We start from the raw sequence: 19,719 nt of genomic DNA, 5'->3' as shown, positions 1-19,719 counted from the left end.
TTTTGTTTCTGTTTTTCAGTGTCTAGCATCTTCTCCTTTATTTTTTTTTCCCATTTACTTCTCATTGAAGTTGATGTGTCTCTTTCCACAATACTGCGGGACCCGCTATGTCAGATTTGAAACTGACAACGGATTGAAACAGATTAAATCCCGCAGCAGTGCCAAGAGTTTCACTGGGGTCTCACGCCAGAGCCATTACTCTGCTTTCTTAAATATAGAGGGAAGGATTCAGAGAAGAGCATAGGGTTGCAGAGGCTGAGCTAAATGGGGACCAGAGGCATTTCACTTAGCAAGTTGGGGTTGGGGGGCACTTCATCCCACTGGCCTGGCCGTGTGCAGGGACTCGATGGTGGGGCAGCAGACGCTCTGTCCTTGGGCTGGAGAGGGGTTTCACCCAGTCCACGTGGGAGCAGGCTCTGGTTCTTACCATGAGCCATTAGAGTAAGGGACCGTATTAATCCCCCGACAGGTCTGTGGAGCCGACACGTCGCTTGGTCCTTGTGCTGGCCCCGAGGGGTTCTTTTCTTTTCAAAAATAATCTCACAACTGTATGAAAGGAGCCAAACTAGGGAGAGGCGTGGCCCAGCCCCTGACTCCTCTGTCCCCTTCTCCGAGCCTCCATTTTCCCTGTAAGCCGTGATTGCTGGTGCTGCCAGTCACAGACTTGTTGAGAGGATGACATTTTAAGTCAGATGACCGCGTGAGCGAAGCCAGCACAGAGCTCAAGAATGCTGGTCTCTCCATTTTTTATTATTTTTTTAAAATACAAAACTCTCACTTGCGTGTCATTCAAATGAGCTGTCAGAACATAGACCTTTTTGGCTGGGGACTGCGTACTGATTGGCACGAATGGCAGTAGCATAATGTAGAGCTTGTCCTCTGTGGCATGAACATGCTTTAAGCAGAAACTGATTTTTGTTTTGTTTTGTTTTGTTTCATTTCGTTTATAGTTTTTGACGTGTTTCTGTTTTGGTCTGACTAGGAGGAGCCTGATCTGGTTAGTGCAATTTATGGCCGAGGGATAGCCTATGGAAAGAAGGGACTACATGTGAGTATGGAATAGTTACGTTCACCGTAGCACCTCCGGGGCCGGACTCGGACCAGGGACACGCAGGGGTGTCGCTCCAGTTCCCCAAGGAGACACTGGCCGTAGAGGACTGACTCCCCCTCCAGTGGCTGGGAAGTGGGGGGCTGGGGCTGGGGATTCCTACCCAGATTTGCCGAGGTCAGCTTCCCCCTACTTGCTTCTCCAGGGACAGCCTTTGCCAGACTAAATTTGATTTCGTGATGAGCTGAACATCAACCAGGAGAAGTCTGAGCCCCTTGCCTGAGTGCCTAAGAAATACTCACTGGCAGAAGGAGAGACTGGGTATCAGCAGTGCAGTCAGACTTAGAATCTGAGTTCCTTTCACGACTTTTAAAGGTTGAGTAAAAGAACACTTTTTTTTTTTTTTTTTGGTAAATTATTTATTTATTTTTACTGTTTTTATTAAAAAATTTTTTTAAAACAATAATGTAGTCATAATATATTGATATAGCATTGTAACACATTGATTTCACCCTTTGTAGGTAAAGATTTGAGAAAACGTTTTCATATATTCTATATGAGAAAGTGTAAATGTAAAAATTTTGTTTTTCGTTTTCATATTTTTTTCCATTAAAGGTTATCACAGGATATTGAACATAGTTCCCTGTGCTGTACAAAAGAAACTTTTTTTGGGGTAGAATTTATTTTTAATTTATCATCTATTATACTTTCCCAAGATCTATTATACTTTTCAAAGATAAGTATGTCTTTGTAGCCTTATTCCCTGTTTCTCTGAGGACTGCAGGAAGAAGGCTGTAATAAGTATATTCTACTCAAAGGCACTGTGGTATAAAAATGAAGACATTCCTGAGATTATATAGTAAATTAAAAAAAAAATATAAGCTTGAATGTCCAAATTTTTAGTCTAGAACATTATATATGAACTTTTTCTATTATTTTATATTAAAAATACTCAAATGAAATCATGCTTTGAGGGAGAAATGTCACTTTTGTATCTTTACCAATTAAAAAAAATTGTCCTAGTCACCTGCTGGCCTATTGGAAAAATCTTGTCTAATATTCGTATACTTCTGAGATGTGGAGGACTGAGAAGGAACTCAGATTTGGGAAAACAAGGTTGTTTAGGATGGAAACAGTGTTACGTTCAGAGCATCACTCGATAACCCTAGTTAGGTTCAGGGCTTCAGTAGATGACCAGAGTTGCCCTAGTAAAGGTCAGAGGTAAACTGCGTTTTCCTAAGCCTCATCCCTTTTAATTTCGTATCTTGATATGAAATTTGCTTGTATCTTTAATGCATTTAAAATGTAAAAGTAACATGCTCATATATTTTTGATAAAAAGGTAATGTGCAAATTTTAAAGAGAACTTAACCTGGACTTCCTAAGGGGTAGATGTGTAGGCCTGGGGGTTTGATTGACAGTGACTTGGCTCCTTTCTGGAGCAGTGGCAACAGCCCCTGGTAGGCAGCCTTCTGCACGCTGGTGTCCACATGCTCAGCCCTTGACATTTGTTGATGGGGTGTTTAAATAGCTTACATTGCAAAAATCCCCTGCTGTCTGTGGAACTTGTGATAGCTGCTCAGGTCCAGGGTGCTATCGGTGGGCAGGGAGACCGGAGCCAGTTAAACAACTGTAATGGAACTCATTTAACTTGGCAGATCTCTTGCATAGAAGCTACATTCATATTTATCTCTAAATAAGTAGTTGTGTTGTTACCAAATGATGAGTTTTTTCAGAAAATCAATTCAACCTGGTTTTGAGTCACAGCGTATCTCATACTAAGCTAATGCCTTTTCAAGGACATTAAGAATGCTGAACTTGCTCTGTTCGAACTGAGCCGAGTAATTACCTTGGAACCAGATCGTCCAGAGGTATTTGAGCAGCGAGCGGAAGTGAGTGTGGTTTTCTTTCTCCCTCTGTCTTTATTGGACTAGTTGAATCTCAGACTTTTTTTTTTTCCTATTACTTGATGACTTATACATTTTAAACCTCCCTTATATCTATTGTGTTTTCCCTCCATAGGTACATAAATGCCTTTAAACACAGTTGGAATGAATAGAAATTATGGGCCGAGCGAGACTCCTGATTTAACCCATAAGAGTAATATTTAGTATTAAAATATACAGCTATGATGTGTCCGACGCTGTCCGTGTGAACTGAAAAATGGGTCACACATGTTGTTTACTGTACATATGACATACTTTAGCCAAACAGTGTGACAGGATGGTCAAATGAGATTTATAGCCTTTAGAAGCATGTGTGTGTGTGTGTGCACTTGTGTATAATTCTTACGAGATATACCTGTCTACATAGAGACATAGATCAGGTAAGGTGACCATAACTGGAACTTAGGACTCAAGCTGGAGACAGAGAGGCAGCATTTGGTGAAAATATCAGGTAATGCATGTGACAGTGGGCACTGAGAGGAGGTGCGTCTGCAGCAGCGGGAAGGCATGACCTGCCAGAGCTCGGGGACAGGTTGGCCAGGGGACAGGCGTTGGCAGTGTTTGCAGAGGCCCCACCGAAGGGGTCATTCTGGAGCCGGTCAGATCCCATGTCTCAGGGGACAAGGTAGAAAATAGTGGTCAGGCCAGAGAACGGAGGGTATGCAAAGCCACCCCTTTTAATGTTTTTACATGAAATGTGTCCATTTTGCCATTTTCATAAAATAATAGTCAACTATCCAGGTTTCATGTTGTATTTATTTTACTGCACGTTTAACCATGTTAAATGCCTTAGAATTTATGTTAATGTATTCAATCTGAATAAAACTTTTAATCTGATCTGGTGAGATGTCATAGTTGGACTAAAAGAAAAAAAAAGGACTTCCCCTCCCTCTTTTGGGGGAGAAAGCTTAGCAAGTAAGAGGAACACTAAGTGTTTTAGTATTTTAAAAGCTGCATTTGTGATGTTTTTGTTCCCAAAATGATAGTGTCTTAAGTTATTGTTCAGTTTCTTTAAACGAATTTTATGTTTGATTGAGAATTTGGCTTTCTGAATGAATTCTTTCTCAATTAGTAGAATAATTCATTATCTCCTGTCTATTTTGGATCGTAACCCTAACCCTGAAGGTGAAGTGACTGTAATTTGTTCGTTGCTGCACAAAAGCCCTGTGGCGTTTAGGGGGACCACTTGGTGACCACGTGCTCCTGGAAGGGGGTGCTGAAGGTTTCCCCGCCCTTACGCTGATGTTCTGCTGAAACGTTATAACAAAGCGTATGTTTAATTCCGTGGACTTAGAAGAATGATTTAGCAGCTTTAAACAATTTTATATGTCTAATGAAAGCTAATTGTGTACCCCTAAATGATACTAATAATCAGAAAAGTAGTTTTCGGTTATCTTAAAAACGTCCAATAATGTTCCCCTTTTCTGGCATCACTGGGCAGTGATGTCATGACATAGTGAGTTTTCCAGCTAAATGATAGCATACCATTCATACATGGCAGACGTGACCTTATGAGAAATCTTTCACTTTTATACTTTCTGAAATAGTCTGTATCTAGTGAACCTAATTTAGTGACACTTTCAGTGACTCTGGTCATTATGTGCATGTTGCTTCTTGTGCTGGGGTGTGATAATTCAGTTATGTCCCTGGGGGTTAACATACGAGGTCAGGATGTTTTTCCTTCTGCATATAACCCCAGACCACCATGCCTCTTGAATTCTCAGGGCGAATACTCCCTTTCGTTCCTCTTTTTGAGCTGTCTTTCTTGCCCCTGGCGAAGTGCCTGCCTGAATCTTCTCTCTTCCACTGGTTTTAAGTTCCTGCAGAGGAAGAAAGCTGTTAGTGAAACTCGATGGCAATGAGCTGCCATAAGAACAAAATCGACCCTAACTTAAGGCCATTTGTTCCAGATAAAGCGCTTGTGCTTGATTGCATGAACACTGATGCCCATTTTGGGTTTTCTGCCGTCTCCTGGGTGTGCTTCTGCACTCTGGGCTGTCTTCTGCATTGTCATTGTTGGCTGAGCACAACTGACTGCTGGATCAAAAGAGCTCTCAGAACAGGCCTGCAGATGTTTTGTGTCCTGCTTTGGAGACCTTGACTGACGCGCTGAGAGTTGTTCACATGAGAGGGCTTGCAAAATGCCTGGAATCTGAGAAACTGCCATTCGGCACTTACCGCAGAGGGCATAGCCAGAGCGCGTGGAGGACTCTAATCCGTGTTTAACAGTTCCTCTGTTTTCATGGTTCAAAGTTATCTTTCAGATGAACTTGACATGCCAGGTTTTGTTTTGAAAGGTAAACAATAGATTTCGGGGTGGGGGGAATGGTCAGACCTGAAGAGAAGCAACGTCTGTGATGACCCAGGGCGTGAAACAGTGGCAAAGCGATTGCCATGGTCGTAGTTGATCAGCCTCGTCTCGGTGGCGCAGCCGCCCCTGAGCTGCTGACTTTGAACCTCACTGCGTCCTAGTAGGCGGGGCCAAGGGCCTCCGGCTGCCGAGAGTCACGCTGTGAGTGCGGGGTGGTGAGTCGGAACCAAGAAGTCAAAAACAGTGGCAGTTGTAGGGCTCATCATTCGGGTTTCGCTCCCCTAATTACATTTTTGGATTTATAGATTCTGTCTCCTCTGGGACGAATTAATGAAGCCGTGAATGACCTCACTAAAGCTATTCAGCTGCAGCCCTCAGCACGGCTGTACAGACACCGGGGGACGCTGTACTTCATATCAGAGGTGAGTTTTCTTCGCCTGGAAACGTTTCCTTCCATGAGGATGAAGGGTTCGCCTTTGCTTCTATGTCAGAAAACCGCTGGTTGATAGATTTGGGCTTGGGGCTGCATGATAAAGCGTTTGTGATGTAAAACAGTTGCAGAAGGATTTCCTTTAGCTGAAATTGAACCCAGCAGAGAAATGTTAAGTAGCAGGAACACATTTTCTTGCTTGAGATGTCAGCGGTAACTAATGCTGGGCTAGGGGGAAAAGGAAGACAGTGAGAAACAGAAGGAAAACTTGGTTCACAGATTATTCCTTAACCTTTCTTGCAAATGTCAGCATAGGGAAGCAGGTATGCTGTGATGATAATAAGGCCGTGCAATAATGCTGTGTGATAATTAATAATGTGATTATTAAACTCAGAGGTACAGGTTTGAATTTCTTTGGTTATCACAACCCGAGAACCGTACCCTGAACTAATGTGGCTTCCCAGACTGGAGCTTCCCAGCCCAGCAAGATTCTCTCCTATTATCTGAGTGGTTATTTATGATTGCCATGTTATTTTTGTGGGTTTACAGTCATTTTAATAACAATTTTCTATTGCAAAAGAAAGCAGATTTTTAAAAGCCTCAGCATAACACAGTTTAAGGTTGAGCTGTGTCAGTCATTTTAGAACTATTCGGTATAATAAAACGCTGGGGCCAGAAAATGATGTGTAAAATTTCTCTGACAGATTATGACTTTAATAGTATTTAAAATAATATTCTTCCGGTGATTGAGACAGTATGCTTAAATTAAACCTTTGTGAGTTTCTCCCATCAATTTAGCTATTTACTTTTTTTAAGGGGGAGGTAATGAGGTTTACTTATCCTATCAATTTAAATTATTTCAACAAACAGTGTATGTGTAGTGTAATTATAGTTTACTTATATACAGTGTAACAAACATATAGTATAATCAACAAATCAACTAATGTTTATGGTCATGAAACATTTCCTTTAAAACCAGAAAGGGCAAGGGGGGAGGGTATGGCACAAGGTCCTGGGTTCAATCCCCAGTCCCTCCTCCAAAAATAAGGAAATAAATAAACCTAATTACCCATCTCCCCAAAAAAGCCAGAAAGGGCACAGAATAAATGGGGACTTTTTTTTTTCCTTCTACCAGTCAAAAGTAGGACATGTCCAAATATCTAACGAACGCGGCTTTGTTTTTCCATTCCCCTTTTTGTAGGATTATGCAACAGCCCACGCAGACTTTCAGCAGTCCCTAGAGCTCAACAGAAACCAGCCCACAGCTATGCTGTACAAAGGGTTAACTTTCTTCCACAGAGGACTTTTGAAGGTGAACGCGCTGTGTGCTCCATACGACATCTCTGCTTTTCCTCTGCGTGTGGGAAAGGGTTTAGCGGGGTTGAATCTGGAATGTTTGGAAATGACACCTCAAGTGTCTCACTGGCTTATCTTAGAAATCAGTTTGAGTCAACATTATTTATTAAGCGCCTACTGTTTGATAGGTACTTGTAGGAAGATGCGGTGGGGGGAGGATGCAAGGTTATCAGGGAGAAATAATGCTCTACTTATGACAGATACAGTTTACAAAGGCTTTCTCCACATGTAACTTATCATATGGTGAATGCACTGAAGGAAGTAACATAATCGAAGTGCTTGAAAGCAGAGATCAGGAAGGTTCATTTGATTGCGGGCGTTAGGGAAAGTTCAGAGAGCAGGGACACTGTGGCCTGACCTGGCAGGCGGAGCAGGGCCCGTGGAGAGGAAAGGGATGGCTTGGAAACACAGCCACGGTCAGTCCCGCGAGCTGAGCGCGAGGAGACGGGGCCGGACGGCCGGGCAGGGGTCCTGAAAGGTCTGGAGTACTCTGCTCAGTGTTTTGACCTGAGCCGGTGGGCCCAGAGGAGCTGTGAAATCCAGATTTGGGGGAAATAGCCAAGACCAAATCTGTACTTAGGACGTGGGTGCTGACGCACCAGTGGCCGAGGAGGGTAGGGATGGGAGACGAATGACGAGACGCTGGCCGAGTTCAGGTCAGAGGGGGCCAGGCTGACTCAGGTCCTGTGGAGCCACCCTGGCACTGTCCCTTGAAGACCGCTGCGGGGAGGAGTCATCGAGGGACAGGAGAGAGAGGCTCAGTCCCCGATGACCCCGGGCATGGGGCAGAGCGCCACCTCCAGCCTGCCCATCCTCCTGCCTGTGACTCTGCGGGGACCCTGTCCCCCAGCCTGTCTCCCGCCCAGAGCGAAGGGGGCGGGAACCCGGCTGAGAGCAGAGCTCTGGCCGCTCACCTTGGCCTCCTCAGCGTCTGACGCATAGTAGGCGCTCTGGTCCAGGACCCATCCAAGCTGCCTGATGACAGACAGGCTGGCCCGAGAGCCAGGATCAGTCGGCCCAGTTGGTGGAAACACTGCATTCTGACCAGGAGGTGACGAGTCTTCCCAGGGAGGGTCGCACTTAACCTGAAAGTTGAAAGCTGTCAAGAGTGCCAGGAGCATGTGGCTGAGAGGGGAGCCCTGGCAGAGAGGACATGCATGTTGTTATTGAAGACAGTTCTGAGGGCCCGACACACACACACACGAAGGATGAGGAGAGGGTTTCAAAGGCCACAAGTTGTAAATCCTCCGTGTTCTGGACAAGTGTCTGTCCTAGAGTGGGAGCTCAGTGAGCATCAGGGGAATGAGTGCATCTCAAGGACGGAGCAGTGAGTTGGAGTTGGGAGGCCTTGGCTGGAGCCCTTGCTCTGAATCTTAGTAACTGCCCCTCTGGACACAGGGCTTCTCCTCAGCCCCTCCTCGGGGAAGCATGTATCAAACAGAGAGGGTTTGACTCTCTGCCTCGTGGAGTGGCAGTGGGGATTACAGAAAATAATGTGTGTGAAAAGCCCTCTCTAGATTGCAAACACAAATCAGGTCTTCATTATTGTGGATCATTTGACATGTGAAATTTTAACCTAAGTTTTGTAGACTCTAAAAAAATAACTCCCACCTGCTGGTTTGGTTTTAAACCAGAAGGGATTTTGCAAATCTTGTTACATACACCTCATCTCCCTTTTGCAAGTATGCAGAGGTGGTCCTAACACAGACCTGTCGCATCTCCCCTTGGGATTCAGACCAGCAGTGCAGGCTTTGAGAGCAGTTATTTCAAATGTGCTTTGAGCAGCTGCCAGATGGACCCTTCCAATTTATTTTGTATCTGCTCTCTAGTCCCCTCCTCTTCGCCTTCAGTTAAAAAATTCAAAATCACTACTGTGTTCAGAATCTGTCACTTGAGTATCACATGGAGGAGAAAGATTTGAAATAGAAAACAGTGCCAGTTATCTGTACTAACAGGGTAAAAATATTAGTTAAAGGAAAAAAATGCAAACGAATGACTTTACTTTTAACCATAAAGCCACGCTTAGCAATGTGGGCAGGGCTCTTTGTGTTATTTCAAAATGAGGATTTTTTTCAGAAAAGAGCCGTGAGAGTAGAAACTAAGTAGAAACTGGACAAGGACTAAAATTCAGTCTGGTTTATTCCAAATCTACACAGTGAGATCCTAGAAATGGTGCTTCCATCCTCTGAATGTCAGAAGCCCCTCCGTGAACCAGTCTTACCAAGCAATTTGGTCTTTCCTCCTTTTTGCCATGCTTAGAAACACAGCATCAACGTGTGTAATAGATGGGAACTTTTCCTTTGCATTTTGTAGATCCACTGTCCGAGGAGGTCAGAGTGTGTACGTATTGTCTCATTCATCCCAACGGCATCCCCAAGAAGTATAGGAGGAGCAGAGGGTGTCCCAGTTACCCAGATTGGAAAACTGAGTCAGTGGTGAAATGCCTTCATGATGTTAATGAACTCAGCTTAGATATCTCTGTTTCTCTCGTTAACTTGTAGAGACAGAGCGTTAAGTGGACCAACGAGTTCGAGCTACCGCTGTATCCTAAAGGTGGTCTCTCCAGGTCAACAGCAATTTAGAAATTAAGGGGTGATGGCTTATTTACTTGATGGTCATTACAGATGTGTTAGGATCACATTACGTGACAAAGTTCACAGCTGTCCGATTCAGTAGATATATCAGACATTTTGGATTTTCCCAGGGAAAAAAAAACAAACAGCAAAAACTTTCCTGTTGAACTCTATCCATGTCATAAGGATATTTCAAAAAGTATGTATTATGAACACAGATTTTTACAAGCCTTTACTTTGAGAGCTACCTGCGACTGTCCTGTTCGGTTACACTGAACAGCCCCAGAGTGATGACGGCCCGCCCGCTAGGAAGGAGGATGGTGAGTTACAGTGGAGACGGTTACATCCGCCACGCAGACGGATTCAGGGCCAGTTCATGTGCTTAGAGATTAATTCATTTGAACGTAGTTTCTTTGTTCCCGATGGCTTAAAATCTTGATTCTGCTGTGTCCCCTCTTTGGCAGAATGAGGTAGAGAGCTGTGCAGTGATTAGACAGGAACCCCGAAACCAAAGACTCTTAAAAGCTGAAGAGAAATCAGACTTTGAAGAACGTGGCGTCCAAGCATGCTGTAAGTGCAGTGAGCGGCAGGTGTCTCCTGGGCGTCTCTACTAGACGTCCACAAACACTCCAGACTTAACATGCCCCAGCCAGACGCGCTACCTCCCCACTGCCCCGCCCCACAGCGGTCCTTCCTCCTGTCCTCCCCCTCCCCACTCCAGTGGTCCTCCCTCCTGTCTTCTCCCCGCCATGCCCCACAGCAGTCCTCCCTCCTGTCCTTCCTCGTGTTGGTTGGCCCCCACCTCCCACCTAGGCTCTCAGCTGAAAATCTTCCTACCCTCGCTTTTCCCCCAGACCCAGACAGCCACCAAATTCTGTCTCTGTTTGCCTTTGGAAGTCCCTCCTGCATCTGACCCTTCTTTTCTCTCCTCGGAGATACTGTCTTAGTTGGAACCTTCATTATCTCGTCCCTGGACCACAGCAGCTGCCTTCTAACTGGGCTCCATCCTCTCCCCACTCCAGTGTGTCTTCTCTGTTTTTGCCAGCAGTTGTCATCTTGAAAGAGTAAATTTGAGGAGGCTCCCCTCCTTGAAGCCCCATCCCCACTGCTGCAGGGTAGCACCCAGACCACAGAGCAGGGCAGAGGCCCTTCCCTCTGGCCCCCATCTCTGCCCCCTCCCCGACTCCCACCCGTGTCCCCTGCGCTCCTGCCCCTCCCCCCCAGCTTTCCCACCGTCTGTGAGCTCTCTGTGCCGCCCTGCGGTACCCCTTCCCCTGTCCCAGATGCCCTCTCTCTTTCCCCGACCTCTCGCTCTCTGAGACCCAGCTCACTTGTCACCTCCTCATTGAAGCCTCTCCCGGCATCCCAGGGCCAGTTAGCTGTTTCTTGCTCTTTATTCCTGGAGACTTTAACTCATACCTCTGTTGTAGCTCTTAGTTTGTATTCTAATAAGCTGGTCACATAACTGGCTGTCTAGTGACACTGTGAGTTCTCAGAGGACAGAGATAATGATCTCATCTTTGTGTCCCCTTCCTTCCCATTGCCCCTGGCACATGGTAGGCTCTCAATACATGTTTGTTGAATGAAAAATATAGTTGGAAAAATCCAAAAGGATCAAGCCTCTGTCGCTGCAGGGAGCCTAATTAAGGGTGGTCTTTAACATTTCTGCAGTGTTAAAGTGTATCCGTTCTCATCTCTCTCCCCAAACTGTAACCATTCAGTGGGATTCCTTAATGAGGAGGTTCTGTCCCCAGTATTGCCTTTGAATAGTTTCAAAGCTGGCCCCTCTTGTCCTGATGCCCACCCACTGCCCCCCAACCCCAAGAAAATCAAGAAGCAGGGAATGAATGACTTTCTGAAAAGAAGCAAGATTGTTCTCCTTTTGCAAAAGAATTCTGTGTGCCTACCAGGTCATTAAATATTTATTGAGTGCCTACCATGTTGCAAGGCATATGATATCCGTAGTGGTTTTCTGCTCTGAATGATCTAATCAAGTGTGAAATGATCTACCCCAGCAGTTTTCATGTGAAGTGTTTCTCATTAAAGCTCTTAGAGATCATGATACTTTGTAGCCGTTAAGTAGAGATAACATCTTCTCCTTGGGAAATGTGTGAAATGTCTTCCTGGTGTTTTTGTTACAGTAAATAAAGTCATAATGAAAAGTACATTCAATACCAGTTTAAGCCTAGGATGTTTATTCCAAAACGAGTGGTACATTTTATCATCAGTTTTCACAGAGACAGTCCCCCTGCAGCCAAGTGCACTGTGGTCCCGGAGGTTCCCCTAAAGTATGTTGCCTGGCCCGTAGCTCACACCTGGGGCTCTGCCCTCTACCCCCAGCTCAGGTTTCTCTTTTATTTTGTGTTACTGTTTCTGTTTCCGCGTAGATCATGGGAATCCTTCAGATAGCTATCCTAAGAGCCTTTTTGTTTGTTTTATAAACAGTTTCACCTTGGGCTTGTTTTTCTGTCTCTCTTGTTGGTTCAATTTTAAATACTACTGGTTGTGATAATTTTGGATTATTTCACACAGGTGTTAGGCTTACTTGTGTTCCCGAGGGCTTTTATGACTTAACGAAATGGTATTAATATGAAGGTGATATTAATATTCAGAGTCCTAATGGAAAAGATAGTGAGAAGCTATTTTCACACACTTAAGGCTCTGTTGTTGTTCATAGTAATGCATTTGTTTACTCTCAGAATTAAATTCTCCTGACTCAGTTTATTATACTTTCTAGCTCTATCTCTTTTAAGTCCCCCTATTTAAAAAAAAAAATCACTCAGAGACCATGTATAAGATATATTTAAGTCCTTTAGTGATTTAAGTGAAACTCAATTTTAACAGTAAAGCAAATGAATTATTTTTCTATCTACTTTTTACAGGAAGCTATTGAATCCTTCAAAGAAGCTTTGAAGCAGAAAGTTGATTTTATTGATGCATATAAAAGTCTGGGGCAGGCCTATAGGTAAGTAAAGTAATAATTGTTGGGGTAGGAAGGAGGGTGTGGAGTGGGGAGACAAGTAGTGATTTTTTTTAAAACACACATTTTTAAAAATTGAAGTATAGTCAGTTACACTGTCAATTTCTGGTGTAAGGGGACAGGGTGTATAGCTCAGTGGTAGAGTTTATGCTTAACAGGCACCAGGTCCTGGGTTCAATCCCCAGTACCTCCTCTAAAAATAAATAAACAGATAAACCTAATTACCTCCCCCCCCCAAAAAAAAAGTTACAAAAAGATTTTTAAATGCATTTCTGAACCAAAAGAGATGGTCATTCTCAATCACGTAGGCATTTCCAGACTTGTTAAGATCTTCCCTGGAGTACAGAAAGAGCCTGGGTAGGAGGTAGCGTGATGTGTATTATGACGTCTTATCTTCAAACAACTAGGGCTCGTAGATGTTGGTCTACGTTAGTCCGTCAAGGGTTGTTGCTCTGAGTAGTTGCATTATAAGCTGCTGAGTTCTAGATGCTGCTGCTGTTTTAGGCAGTAACTAAGGTTGATGCCCACATCACTGTGCTCTGTTTGGAGATTCCTAGAGCAGCGGGATGGAAGACGTTACAGTGATGGTGCATCTCTGTAGGGGGTGAGCAGCTGTGCCGAGACCCTGGCCTCCCAGCTACATGCACTGCCCTGGCCAGCAAAGCTATTCTGACTTTTGGCTTAAATTTTTTACTTTTTTAACATTCTGACTTATATAAAGGTACTATAAAAGTTAGAAAGGAAAGACAGGAACAGAAATCCCCTTTAAAACTCTGTTAGGTGCCTGATTTGGGGACACTTAAATTCAAGAGCTCATTTATGCCAAGTTGGAGAAGCTCTCCTTGTCTTGTGTTGTTCGTTTTATGAGGGGGAGGTTATCAGGTTTCTTCACTGATTTCCTCTGGGAGGAGGTACTGGGAATTGAACCCCTGACCTCTTGTGTGCTGAGCATGCGCTCTACCACTTGAGCTACACCCTGCCCCCCGGAGAAGCTGTCCTGTACTAACTTGGAGAAAGTGCGCTTGGGTTCGTTTTGGGTTGAAGGGTTGCTATTGATCCTTCCTGTCCTGCAGAATTGTTGGGAATATAAATTGAAAACAGATTTGAAAGCACCTAGCAAATAGTAAAGTGCTGTATAAATGTTACTGTTAAATATATTTTTTAAATATTCATTATTCATAGAAAATTGCCATATGGGATATTTTGAAGGTTCTCGTATCATTTATAAGAATTTTAATATATGAAAAAAGGCTGGTCAGTAATAACCATTTCCACTCTGAAAGAATCACAGTTCTAAAACGTTATTTCTTTTTTTCGGAATTGTAAATTAGATAATAATTTACCAGATTTTAAGTAACTTCAGTGGCAGAAAAAAAAATTAAACCTATAAATTTGATTCACAATGATATACCTCTGTGTGATTCTAACCTACATAGTATTTTTTGCAAAGGAGAAACATACGTGTCTATCTAAATATCTAAAACTCACACAAAGTTTTTTTAGGGATTGGAGCTCATCATGAACTGGGGAAAGGAATTTGAGTAAGCATTTGTCTTTGGCAATCAATCAATTAATTTTGATTGATTAATGCTTAGCCTATAACCTGCTAAGATTTAGAAGAATTGAGTAGAATATGATGAGTCGAAGGCTGGGTAGCTATAAAGTGGGAAATTCAAAAAGCAAACACCCACCTCAAAGGATCTTATTTGCAGATGGGACCGTAACTCTGAGGCTAACTTACTCTGTGTGTTTACTGAAATGTCTCTACTCTGCTCATCGCTGTTGTTACATACCTAGAGAACTGGGCAACTTTGAAGCAGCCACCGAGAGCTTTCAAAAGGCTCTGCTGCTCAACCAGAATCACGTGCAGACCCTCCAGCTCCGGGGAATGATGCTTTATCACCATGGCAGCTTGCAGGAGGCCCTGAAGAACTTCAAGGTGAGCATCCGGAAGTGAGCAGCACTCACCTGGGATGGTGCGTCATTCTTCAACAAGGCTCAGTGAAATGCGTGTGTGTGCGTGCGTGCGTGTGTGTGTGTGTGTGGCGAGGGGCTGGGGGTGGTGCGGGCAGGAACAGGGCTTATACTTCCACAAAAGGAAAGAGGGAAAACCACTGCCTTGCCTGATAGGCTAATTTACAGGGGATGTATTTGGTCTGATCTAACCCAGAGGGAAAGCATTCGTTGAGTCCAGATTAAAGAGTAAAGCACTTTGAAGTTTCCTTAAGCAGTACTGATACGGCATTTTCTCCTCCAACGCCTCAGCGCTGTCTGCAGCTGGAGCCGTACAATGAGGTGTGCCAGTACATGAAAGGACTCAGCCACGTGGCCATGGGGCAGTTTTACGAAGGGATAAAAGCACAGACGAAAGTTATGCTCAACGATCCTCTCCCAGGCCAGAAGGCCAGCCCCGAGTACCTGAAAGTGAAGTATCTCCGAGGTACGGCAGACACTTGCAGAAAGGCGGGGTTTGAATGCGCGAAGCTGCAGCGGTCACGCTGCTTGTCTCTCTGGTATCTTGTCTCCTGTAGGAGGCAGCTGAGTGTCCGCGAAGCTGGGTACCTTGTCCAGGGCCGCCCCTTGGTTAGCGCTGGGATCTGGACTAGAGAGAGCCCGTGTCTGCTGAAGACCAGTCCAGTGCTTTTTTCTTTGCCTGCCTTCCTTCCTTCCTTCCTTCCTTCCTTTCTTTCTCTCTTTCTCTCTCTCTCTCCTCCTTTCTCCCTTTCTCCCTCCCTTCCTTCCTTCCTTTTTCTTTCTTTCTATCTTTTTTTCTCTTGCCTCTTCCTCACAATTTTTTTCTTTCTGAAGTTAAAATTTTTTACTTAAGTGAAAAAAACATATTTTGAACTAAATGTGACAATCATCTAAGGATTGAATGTCTTGTCATGTAGCATCCAGAGATACAGGAAAGTAACTTTTAATGAGGTTTTTACTGTTAAATATAAAGTTGGTATCTTTGATCTGTCATTCCTTCATATCAGAATCCCCACCTATTTTGGAGAATTTAAATTGGGATGAAGAAGAAAGCATACCCTTGAGTTATCCTTTTATCAGTCTGTCTTACTTACCTTTTCTCTGCCATACAGAAAGATATTTTTGTTTTTCATCTAAAGCCCAAATCTTTACTTTCATTTCTTCTCTTTCCTTTGTTATCTTTAGCCCGCTATATCAGTACTGTCCAAGTGAAAAAAATCGCAAGCCAAGTATAATTTTAAATTTCTTGTCACCACATTAAAGAAGTAAAAACAAATGGGTGGAATTCATTTTAACAACATATTTAATTTTATTTAACTCAATATCTCCATAATATTAGTTCAACATATAGTTAATATGAAAACACTACTTATTGGCTATTTTACATTCTTTGCACTAGTCTTTGAATATGGTGTGTTTTACACTTAAATTTCATCTCGATTTGGATGCAAAATTTTCATTGGAAATACTTGATCTGAATTTGGACTTCATAAACTTTGAAGTTGAAAAAGTAGGTAGATATATGCCAGCTGCTCCCAAACAGAATGCAGTTTTCTAATAACTGAGGAAAACATCAGCTTTAAGTTGAAATGAATTCCAGGCAAGTAAAACGTAACGTTCAGTTTCTCAGCCACACTAGCCACGGCTTAAGTTCTCAGTAGGCAGCTGGCCAGGGGCGGCCCTCTGCAATTCCCTCTGTTTCCCTGGTTTGGGAGAACTTGGACTTGTGAACTGTAGCCTGAAGATGGGGGCACCCAGGTCCCGGTTTTGTTCTTTCTACACCACCTCCCTAGGGGTGAGCAGCAGTTGGTCAGCCCATTGATGAAGTCACATACATAGTCAGTTGATCAGTCGGTTCACAAGGAACCAGACTCTGTCTGACACTGAACTTGTGTTTCCAGACTCTGGGGTTGAAAAGTGAGACCCTTGGTGTTGCTCGTGGAAAGGTGGTTACAATTTAGCCATAGAGGACCCAGATTGACCGGCTTGTCTTTGACCCTGGTGACCACCTCCATGATGCCATAATAATAGTGACTTAGTGACACCTGGGGTCTCCATGTAGAATTCTTGTCATTAGCCAGCAGTTTGTCCTGAAGTGTTTGGACTGTGTACCCGTGGGCTGTGAAAGCTACAGTCCGCTGTAGACGCCGTCTCTTTAGCGCGTTGGGGTGGGTCAGACGTCCTTTCCCGTCTGCAGAGTATTCTCGCTACCTTCACGCACACCTGGACACGCCCCTTACGGAGTACAACATCGACGTGGACCTGCCTGGAAGCTTTAAAGACCACTGGGCGAAGAACCTGCCCTTCCTCATAGACGACTACGAGGAGCAGCCCGGGCTGCAGCCCCACATCAGGTGAGTGCTCTCGGAGGAGATGTTGTTGTCCTTTTCCCAGACCGTAGGTTCGTCGTAGTACCTCGCGATCGATAAATGGCTCTCTAGCCGTGTTTCTGATGAATTTGTTTTCCGATTTGATTTGCCTGCACATATTTCTTTTAGTTTACCCAGTACCTCAAAACTTGCCATTGGATGTCATCTTTCTCTCTAGCCCGACATTCCCGGCTCATGTGGGGCACCTTTGCACTGCAGATGTGCCGATGCTTCTTGGTAGCCTTTGACGGGCATCATTCTTTTACCCTGTTACTTTGAAATGAATTTCTTAACATATTAAACGTTTGAAATTACAGTGCTGCCCCTCTCCTACTGCAGCAGGGCAAAACGGCTATGCTAAGAGGCTATCCCGTTCCAGGACAGTTAGATTTAGAATAGAAATTAATTCCTAGGAGCCTTGCAGTGCCTAAGAATTAGGAAAAATCTGTACTGGTCTGCCCCCTCACTCCCTAAAAATAAAGAAAAGGGGAGGTGTTCAAACTAGAGTGATGGATGGTGAGCACATTTTAAAGGAAGACAGTGTCCTAGGGGAGGGCACGTCACAGCTACTGCTGTGGAATGCCTTGAGGTGTGGGCAGGATGGGTTCGCTGGCCTTCAAAAGGCTAAAGCGAGCCATGCTGGAGGCACCCCCAGGATCTCAACAGAAGCAAATGCAGATCCTTCCTGGGAAGAAATTTAGTGCCAGTTTGCATCCCAAGTGTTCTCACAGATTAAGATCATTAATGTGAGCACCAGAACCAAGACCACCAGAACAGAGACAGCAAACAGGAGATGCTGACCCTCCAGGGCTTGTGGTGCTGGCCCTGTTGAACACGACGCTCAGACAACTGCAGGGGAAATGTTTGGAGACATCATAAGCATGAGTAATAAGAACCATGAGATTATTTTTTTAAAAAATGACCAGACAGATTAAAAAAAGAATTGGAAGCTTGCAAAACTGAAATATAGTCTTTGAAATGAAGAACCCAGTCTACAGGCTAAAAAGCAGACAAGGTGTAGCTGAGAGAAAACTGCAAAATTGGAAAATAGAGCATTAGAAATTATCCAGAGTGTAGCACAGAGTCACGGAGTTAGAAACCATGAAAGGGAGATGATGCAAAGAGCTAGCACGTGTCAAACTGAAACCCCAGAAGGAGAGAATGGAGGAGGGGCAATGTTTGAAGAAATAAAGGCTTAGAATTTTCCAGAACTCAAAAAACACATAAATCCAGAGATTTTTCTCAAAAGTGGGGTAAAGGAAAAAAAAAAAATCCATCCAGACACATCATAAGTAACTGGAGAACACCTCAGGTCAAGAGAAAAATCTTAAAAATAGAAAAGTCATGCCTCCTACTGAGGGTCAATTATTAGACTAACTGTGAACCTTTCAACATCAACAGTTTCTACAAATTAAAAAGTAAAAGTCAAATAGCCGATTATAAAAGGGGATAAAAGACATGAACAGGTAGTTTCAGCCCGCAGAAAGCAAGAATGGCAAATAAATGTATGAAAAGATACTTCAGTTCATAAATATCTAAGGTCACATGAGATGTTTCACCCACGAGGGAAGCAAACATGACAGAGTCTGATTAGCAGTAATATTGACCAGAAGAGGGGTCAAGGGGGAATTTTATATGTGTTTCCTGTGAGAGTACATATTGCTCTGGCCAGCAGTTTGTCATTATTTTATAAAGTTGAACGTTTGCGTATCCCACCGTCTTGCAGTTCTGCTCCCATATTCAAGAGGGGACCTTGTGCTTGACACGTATCTGCTGGGGGACCTGTTGACAGCAGCAGCGTTTGTTCACAACCCAAAACCGGAAATCATCCCAAATGTCCATGAGTAGAAGCATGGATAGATGCGATGCTGCCCCACAGTGAGTGCCACACAGCAGGATCACAAATGACCCAAGAACTGCGTGGATCAGTCTTGAGATAGAGTGTTGAGTAAAAACAGCAAGTCAGGAGCCTTCAGCGTCGCGATCATTTCCCCCACGGAGCTCATCAGCAAAACTGTAGAATAAGTGGTTGAGGGATATACGTACGTAACCTGGTTTTGAAAAGAAGCAGGTGGGGGAAATCAAGATGTGTTACCTCCTGCTGGGAGGATAGGGAAGCCGTGTGCAAGTAGGCAGAGCTACAGAATGTTTGAGTTCTTCAGTGAGGTTGTATGCTTTAGTAGGTACTGATAATCAGAATAACAGGGGAAAATGTCTCCTTGAGGTCATGTGTGTTCTCTTCCACGCCCTTTTTAGAGAAATACACATGTGCAGAAAAGAGTTAGCATGGGGGACCTGAAGGCTGGGCCTCAGAGAGGGCTGCTCACCAGGCTGGCCCTGGGCTGGCCTCTGGGAATGTGGATGTTGGGAGCTGCCCTGGTGCCCAGAGCCAAGAAGAGTGGCTCCCTGCACCTGCGCTGTGTGTCCAGACAGTGTGGTTCATGCTGAACACGTGCTCCCCGCTGGGGTCTGGGGTTTGGGGACTTGCCAGTCAGGGATGCTCACGTGATCAGCCCCCAGGGACATCCCTGGGCACTGAGTGTCTGATGCCCATCTCACACAGGGAATGAGTGCTGCGTGTGCCCCTGGGGGGTCCTGGAAGTGCCCCTGGTTTCCTCTGGACCTCGCCCCAAGTGCCTTTTCCCTCTGATGATTGTGCTGTGTCCTCAAGGTGACGTGTACAGTTGTACACAGAGCCCGTGAGGCCTGCTAGGGAGTTACCAAGCCCAGGGG

The 19,719-nt window shown here is 44.4% G+C and overlaps 1 protein-coding gene across 8 annotated transcripts in view; it reads left to right on the top strand.

Moving 5' to 3' along the window:
- Positions 1-19,719, top strand: part of TTC13 (tetratricopeptide repeat domain 13) — a 71,871-nt gene that overhangs the window by 32,838 nt on the left and 19,314 nt on the right. For 4 of the 8 annotated variants that reach the window (XR_010381831.1, XM_064487861.1, XM_064487860.1 and 1 more), the window contains 8 exons: positions 983-1,048; positions 2,847-2,939; positions 5,610-5,726; positions 6,936-7,046; positions 12,546-12,628; positions 14,441-14,582; positions 14,909-15,083; positions 16,815-16,971. Coding sequence is in view for 7 of the 8 variants with exons in the window: in XM_064487861.1 (XP_064343931.1) it covers positions 983-1,048; positions 2,847-2,939; positions 5,610-5,726; positions 6,936-7,046; positions 12,546-12,628; positions 14,441-14,582; positions 14,909-15,083; positions 16,815-16,971 (944 nt within the window). In the remaining variant the exon portion in view is untranslated. The remainder of the gene's footprint in view (positions 1-982; positions 1,049-2,846; positions 2,940-5,609; positions 5,727-6,935; positions 7,047-12,545; positions 12,629-14,440; positions 14,583-14,908; positions 15,084-16,814; positions 16,972-19,719) is intronic. The other 4 variants (XM_064487863.1, XM_064487862.1, XM_064487865.1 and 1 more) reach the window with 2 other exon arrangements.

This window comes from Camelus dromedarius, chromosome 8, assembly GCF_036321535.1.
Source record: "Camelus dromedarius isolate mCamDro1 chromosome 8, mCamDro1.pat, whole genome shotgun sequence".
Lineage (NCBI taxonomy): Eukaryota > Metazoa > Chordata > Mammalia > Artiodactyla > Camelidae > Camelus > Camelus dromedarius.
The sequence above is the reverse complement of the archived record's forward strand: the minus strand, read 5'-3'. Positions and strand labels throughout refer to the sequence as shown.